This window comes from Alligator sinensis, unplaced genomic scaffold (genome assembly GCF_000455745.1).
Source record: "Alligator sinensis unplaced genomic scaffold, ASM45574v1 scaffold505_1, whole genome shotgun sequence".
NCBI lineage: Eukaryota > Metazoa > Chordata > Crocodylia > Alligatoridae > Alligator > Alligator sinensis.
In genome coordinates this window covers 645,224-652,329 of record NW_005841940.1, presented here as the reverse complement: position 1 = coordinate 652,329, position 7,106 = coordinate 645,224, and the positions used below count along the sequence as shown (strand labels likewise).

The 7,106-nt window shown below is 47.5% G+C and overlaps 1 protein-coding gene across 1 annotated transcript in view; it reads right to left on the bottom strand.

The window, feature by feature from the left end:
* The window catches only part of ACADS (acyl-CoA dehydrogenase short chain), an 11,179-nt gene extending 4,579 nt beyond the window's left edge, over positions 1–6,600 (bottom strand). The window contains exons 1-5 of the mRNA XM_025199314.1: positions 6,541–6,600; positions 2,987–3,136; positions 2,666–2,777; positions 2,257–2,408; positions 1,418–1,588 (exon numbers count right to left, since the gene is read on the bottom strand). Of these exons, the coding sequence (XP_025055099.1) occupies positions 1,418–1,588; positions 2,257–2,408; positions 2,666–2,777; positions 2,987–3,136; positions 6,541–6,585 (630 nt within the window). The 5' untranslated portion in view covers positions 6,586–6,600. The remainder of the gene's footprint in view (positions 1–1,417; positions 1,589–2,256; positions 2,409–2,665; positions 2,778–2,986; positions 3,137–6,540) is intronic.
* Positions 6,601–7,106: the final 506 nt, after the last annotated feature.

Sequence of the window (7,106 nt, the reverse complement as noted above, 5' to 3'; positions counted from 1 at the left end):
AGGGAGCCAGAAATCTGCTGTCCCATGGAAGCCCCATCCCATCCTTTCCTTCTCTAGAACAATCCCAGTGTGTGAAAGAACAGAATGCTGCAATATCTAGCACCTCCAGCAGATATTGGCAGGACAGGAGGGAAGGAAACATGGAGAGAAAATAATCTAGCAGAGATCTTGCTGCTTTGCAGAGGGGTGGAAGTAAAGGGGAAACTAAGAGCATATGGGGAGTGGGAGGACAAGAAAAGTGAAACCAGCCCCCAGCCCTGCATGGCTGCTCCTGCTTCCAGCACGCACCTAGGTGTGTGAAGTCTCACTCCTTTCCCAGCAAGCTCCATGTCTCTGGCCACATTTCAAAAATGACAAATGACGTGGGCACATCCAATCTGACACATTTTAAAGGGACCTGATTTTAATTTGCCAAGTGCCCAACTCTGGAAAAACACAACTGGTCACATCTTCAGATGGAACACTCATAAACCAGGAGACACCCCCTGGGTCAGTGGGTCTGAGCAGGTAGAGCACTCATTTGTTCTCAGGGACACAAGCTCTCCTTTCCTTTGCATCCACTGATGAGGAGTAAATAGTTAAGGGTCTGGTTAGTGAGTGTCAAGGTTGCTGCACATCTCGGGAGAGTTCTGACACTTTTTCACCCTCTGCTCTCAAAGCACTGATTACATCTTGGAGCAATTCCAGCAGTGCACTTAGCATCAGTGTTGCCTCCCTCCTTGCTCAGCCAGGCAGAATTTAATTAAAAAAGGCAGCAGTTTGCAACACAGAAAAGTGCTACCGCTTTCCTCATAAAAGGCCTTTTTTTCAAGAAGGGGCCTTTTAACCCAGTCTTCTGGCAGGAAGCCTGCACAGGCCTCAAGTGCAAAAGATGCACTGGAAAAGTAGTTGTGGCATACACTTGTGTTGTAAGACACAATCTTGTTCTAATCCTGCTGGGAGAGATGCTCACTCTCTCAAGTGTCCTGTTTCACTGCAGAAAATCTGCTGTCCCCTATGTGCCACTGAGACCTCTATGTTTCAAACTTCCCCCCTTTGAATTTTATCCATGTCTTGGAATCAAGCCTGAGACCTCTGCATCCAGAAGCACAGACTCCTGCCTTATCCCTACCAAGGGATCTTGAGAGGCAGTGAAAAGTTTTGTGTTGCCCTGCAGACAGATCTTTAGACAGTATGAAATTTGAGAGGTGGAGGAAGAGTGGGTCTCCTGTAATGAACCTACCCCTGTCTGCTCCTCACCCCCTCAATGCTCCTCGCCTCTGCTTTTCTTCTCCTGGGAGTTGCCAGGTAGACTTGAAAAGACGAGACCTACTGCTAGTGGCCCTAGCCTGACCAGAAGAGGTCTGACTTGAGAGCACTGTATAGGGCTGCAGTCCCTTGTCTGCACCACATGCTCAGAAGCACAGCTGTCTCTTACCATGGCGATTTTGAAGCCCATCCCCAGCTGCCCCAGTAGATTGGCCTTGGGGATCCGACAGTCCTCAAATATCAGATTGGCGGTGGAGGAGGCTCGGATTCCCAGCTTGTCTTCTTTCTTCCCCAGTGAGAGCCCAGGGGTTGGCATGGGAACCAGGAAGGCACTGATGCCCTGCAACAAGACCCAGGCTGGTAATATTACTGCACATCTCCCATTGTGCGGGGGACAGTTCTTCCAGGAAGTGCAGGCTTAATCCTAGCTCACTTGAGTGGCCACAGGAAGGGAGTGGGATGGAAAAAAAGTCACCACTGATCACAAGGGCGGTTAGTATGCAAAGGAGAACAGTGGTACCCCCTGCAGTACCATCTGCTCTGCTCCAGGCTCCCTGAGATACAAGCTCAGAAATCCATGGGAAAGACTATTCAAATACTATATACCAGGGATAGGCAACCCCTGGCACAGGTCCTAGAGCGTGGCACATGAAAGCATTTTGCTCAGCATCTGTGCCTCAGGGCAGGTGGCAGGAAAGAGGTTGGGGCTATGTTGCCATAATAAGGATTGTGCCACTCATGGCTCCCCTGCTGTCTGCCCCTGGCATGCCAACATCTTACAAATTGAGGTTGTGGGTGTTTTTGGCAATCTGCCCCAAAACACTGCTGAGCCCTGCTTTTTCCTTCTCTTTCTCTAGACCCCATCTCCAAGGTAAGGCATAGAACCTTTTACCAGGTACCTGCCACTCCTCCACTACATGTTGTGGGTTCCCTCTATATGGCTGGCAAAGTTAATTAAGATACCACATGCTCAGGGCCGTATATAGCACTATAATCAACTGGGCTCACCTTGTGTTTCTGGGATTTGTCTGTAGTAGCAAATACGACAACAGCAGAGGCATCCCAGGCATTGGTGATCCAAGCTTTGGTGCCATTCAGGATCCACTCATCACCATCCAGTGATGCCACTGTGGAAGCAGCTCCTGCATCGCTGCCATTTCCTAAGCAAGGCACCAGGCAAAACAAAGCCAAGAATTCCTGTTCACTCAAGCAGTTAGAAGCAACACAACCAAATACCCAGTGGGTGTTAAAAACTGGGAATAGGGTGGTGATAAAATTAACTCCACTGCCTTCCCATGAACCACCTTCAGGTGCTGCTAAGTTCTGCAGAGCCCCTTTCTAAAGCAAGTCTAGGGTGAAACCACTCTCTACTTTTCAGGCCAAGAATGTTAACTCTACTCCCCGCCCCAACCATTACCTGGTTCACTGAGGGCAAAACACCCTATCTTGTCTCCACTGGTGAAGGGTGTGATCCACTTAAGTTTCTGCTCTTCAGAGCCAAACTTCAATATTGGACCTAAATACAGAGACTGAAGAGAGAAGTTGTGTTCATTTACCCTGAAGAAGAATGCAACTGCTGCAACACAGCACCATCACATGCAATGCATAGCCCAGTCACATTCCCATCCTCTATCAGCATAGAGATCTGCTCCTCTCAAATGCCACCTTTGTTTCTGGCCGAGAGCAATGGTTTCACCCCCCCACCCCACAGGGTTTCCTGCACAGGAGAGAGGCTTACATTATTGACGCTCATGATGACCCCTGTGGAGGCACAGCCCCTGCTTATCTCCTCCACAGCAATGGAATAGGCCAGGTAATCAAGCCCTGCCCCGCTGTACTCCTCTGGCACATCCATGGCTAGCAGCCCAAGGGCTCCCATCTTCTTCACCTACCCACAGAGGAAGATACAAGAGTGAGGCTCTGTAGCACTGACACCCAGACAGAGTCCCAGTCACACACACACACACACGCACGTGCGCACATACAGTTACACCTGGGCACTGCACACACAGGCACCAAGGTACATGCAGAAAAAACATGCCTCAAGATTTCAATTCGGGGGGGGCGCAATTTTGAGTGGCCAAACATCCACAGCTCAGTGACTGCAACAAGTCACAGGTGCTCATTAGGGCTGGGCTCTGGTGGATTAAGGGTGAGCTGGGCTCTGCTTGTTGCCCTGAGACAGAAGGACCAGCCCTTCCTGAAGCTGGAATTACCCTGAGCTGTAAAACTACAGTTTAATGGTCCTCTCGTTGCCCTCTTTTATTACTGTGAGGATGGGAGGAGGTAACCAGCTAGAAATCCAGCTTATGCAGTCATCAGAACTCTACCTTTAGTCTTTTATATTGTTTAAACTTCAACCTACACCTGCTTTAAAAATGGGACTTTAGGGAATGATTGACCTGGGAAGGCCTAGGAGACAATCTTAGCTGTTGTTGCCTCTATGCGTTTTCTATGACACTGAGGACATGGCCAGCATTTAATAATAGGATGAAGGAGGGACAAAATCAGGAAAGAAAGCACTGTCCAGAGATGTTACATGCAACCACAAGGCCAACAGATAGACGGGGGAAGCTGTGGGTCTACTGCTCAGTGCTGAGGGAGAACTATCAACTTAGAAAAGGCAAAGGTGGCAGAGATGCACAGTGATTACTTTGACTTGTCCTTCACAGAACATGAAACTGCAACCAAGCAGCTAACCACAACTCATATACACAGTAGCAGGAAAGAACTGCAGATAATAGTAATAAGTGGCACAGAAGTTGATCTATCTGAATGAACCTAAGTCAGCACAGCCTGACAAAATTCTTTCAAGTTGCTAAAGGAACAAGCTAAAGAATCTCAGACCTCTAAGTACTAATATTTGCAAAGTCATGATAGATAGGCAAAACCAGAGGCTTGGAAAAGGACTAATAAAGGGCACCTATACATGAGTGCGGAGTCTGCTCCAACACGCTGGAATTTCAGTGTCAGAGCAGACTTGATTAACTGAGTCTGCTGGCGTGTGGCAATTACTGCACTCCAGCAGTCTCCTGCATCTCATGCATCAGTGTCCCTGCACTTAAAAATGGCAGGGAAGCTTTATCTAAAGCTCATCGAACAAGCTTTAGTTCAAGCGCCCCTGCTGCCATTTTTAAGCACAGGAACACTGAAACACGAGATGCAGATGTGGTTTAATTAGAACACTCTAATTAAGGCCCCCCACCCTGCACAGCTCTGGAGCATGTGTAAACGTGCCCATCTTTAAAAAGGGGGAGAGATAATCTGGGGAAATAAAGGATCAGTCAGTGTGACTTCAATGCTTGGGAGTTACTAGAACAAAGTATAAAATGATCCACTTGTAAACATCTGGAGGAGGAAAGGCTGACTATGCTAAACTGTCTCGATTTCCTAATTTGACTGGATAACTGCTTGGTTGATGAAAGAAATACAGTGGACAACGCTTACCCAGGCTTTAGAAAGGCCTTTGTCAAGGACCCACACTACAGCCTCATAAGCAAAATGGAAAAATGTGGGTAGACAGAATACTCATTGCATGGGAACATACTTACTCAAACAACTGGAAAGAGTAGCTATTAATGGCTCAACATCAGAATGGCAGGCGCTCTCAACTGGAATCCCACAGGGCTGAGTCCTGGATCTGGTACTATTTAATCAGTTTATTATTGACTTGGATTCAGAAAAAGCTCACTTCCAGATCATGTCTGGAGACAGCACAAACCTGGGAGAGGCTGCAAGCTCTGGACCATACAATTGGAATCCAAAAGGATCTTGATAAATTAGAGAAATACACTAGAGACAACAAAAAGCAAATGCAAGACACAGGAAGGGATAACAACACTGTTGCACTGGTCAGCCCTCAGAAGAAGTACTACATCCAGTTTTGGATACTGCCTTGAAGAATGATGCAGAAAAACTGAAGAGGCTCCAAAGGTAAGTGACAAGGTGATAAAGAGGCTGGGATGCAAGCCATGTAGGGAAAGGGAGAGAGAACTAAGTATATTTAGCTTGGAGAAAGGAGATTAAGAAGGTGGGGGAAGGGAGGAGAGAGAGGGAGGGACCCAACAGTAGTTTTCAAACATCTGAAAAGGCTGCCATAATGAACAGGGAGAACAACTGTTCTCTACCACAGAGGGCAGGGCATGTGACACTGGGTTTAAAATGCAAGGTGGATTTAGATCAATTCTCCTGATTCTAAGAACAGGACAATGGTACAAATACCTACAGAAGTTGTGAAATCTCCTTTGCTGAAAGCTTTTAAGAAGAGGTGGATAGACATAAGGCTGAGATGGATTAGTTAATAACACACCCTGTATCTGCAGAGGGGGCTGAACTAGATGATTGCTGTGGTCCCTTCTAACTATATGATTCTATTCTATGATGTAGGTGTTACAAAAATAAGTCAGTGATACTTTTTGTTTATTCCATTAGAATCTGCTTTGCATTCTTAAATTAATGTTTCCCCTCCTGTCCTAACATGCTAAACATGAAGTCAAGAGAGATAAACTGACCAGCTGAGGAAAATGAAAAATGGGAACAGGATCTTTGACTCCCCCAGGGAACTCATGGGCAGCATCCCCTGGGAGGCCAGGCTGGGGGGAAAAGGAGTCTAGAAGAGCTGGCTGTACTTTAAAGAAACCTTATTGAGGGCGCAGGAACAAACCATCCTGAAGTTCAGGAAGAACAGCAAATGTGGCAAGCAATCAGCTTGGCTTGGCACACAACTCTTCAGTGACCTTAAACACAAAAAGGAAGCTTACAAGAAGTGGAAACTTGGACAAAACTTGGGAGGAGTGTAAGAATACTGCTTGGGCATGCAGGGATGAAGTCAGGAAGGTCAAAGTGCAATTGGAGTTGCAGCTACTAAGGAACATGAAGGGTAACAAGAATGGTTCCTACAAGCACATTAACAAGAGGAAAGTCAGGAAAAGTGTGGGTCCCTTACTATATGGGGGAGACAACCTAGTGACAGATGAGGAGGAAAAGGCTGAAGTACACAATGCCTTTTTTACTTCAGTCTTCACAGGCAAAAGCAGCACAGTTTGGGGAGGTGAGCAGCCCTCAGCAGTGAAAGAACAGGTTAGGGACTATTTAGAAAAGCTAGACATGTATAAACCCATGGGGCTGAATGCTGAGGGAGTTGGCTGATGTGACTGCAGAGCCACTGATCATTATCTTTGAAAACTCATAGCAATCAGAGGAGGGCCCCGATGATTGGAAAAGGGCAAATATAGTGCCCAACTTTAGGAAAGAGAAGGAGGATCCAGGAAACTACAAACCAGTCAGCCTCACCTCAGTCCCCAGAAAAATCATGGACCAGGTCCTCAAAGAAACCATTTCTAAGCACTTGGAGAAGAAGGTGATTAGGAACAGTCAGCATGGATTCACCAAGGGCAAGTCATGCCTGACTAACTTGACTCCCCTCTGTGATAACTGGCTCTATGGATGCAGGGAAAAAGAGATGGATATTAGAGGAGCACCAATACATTGTTCCGATATTGGATTGGCACTGATATAAAGAAAACTGACTATATTGGAAATTGGCCTGATATGATCAATAATTTGGCTGATAAATGTCCATGTGTGTGCATGACAGCGGACCATGCAGGCAGCGAGGAGCACAGCCCAGCAGTGTGGAGACCTGTATGCAGCTGGTAAGTCTGTTGTGGTGGAAGGGGTGTAGGGGGGCAGATCAATGCCCCCCATGGTGAGGGAGGGAGTGGGGCAGGGGTTGGGGTAGGTGCTGCCCAGCTGGGGCGGGACACAGAGCGGGACGAAGCCATGGCTCATCCGGGGTGTGCGGGGAGGGGGAGTGGCTCCCACCGCTGCATGCACCCTGGGAGGCCATGAGGCAGGGA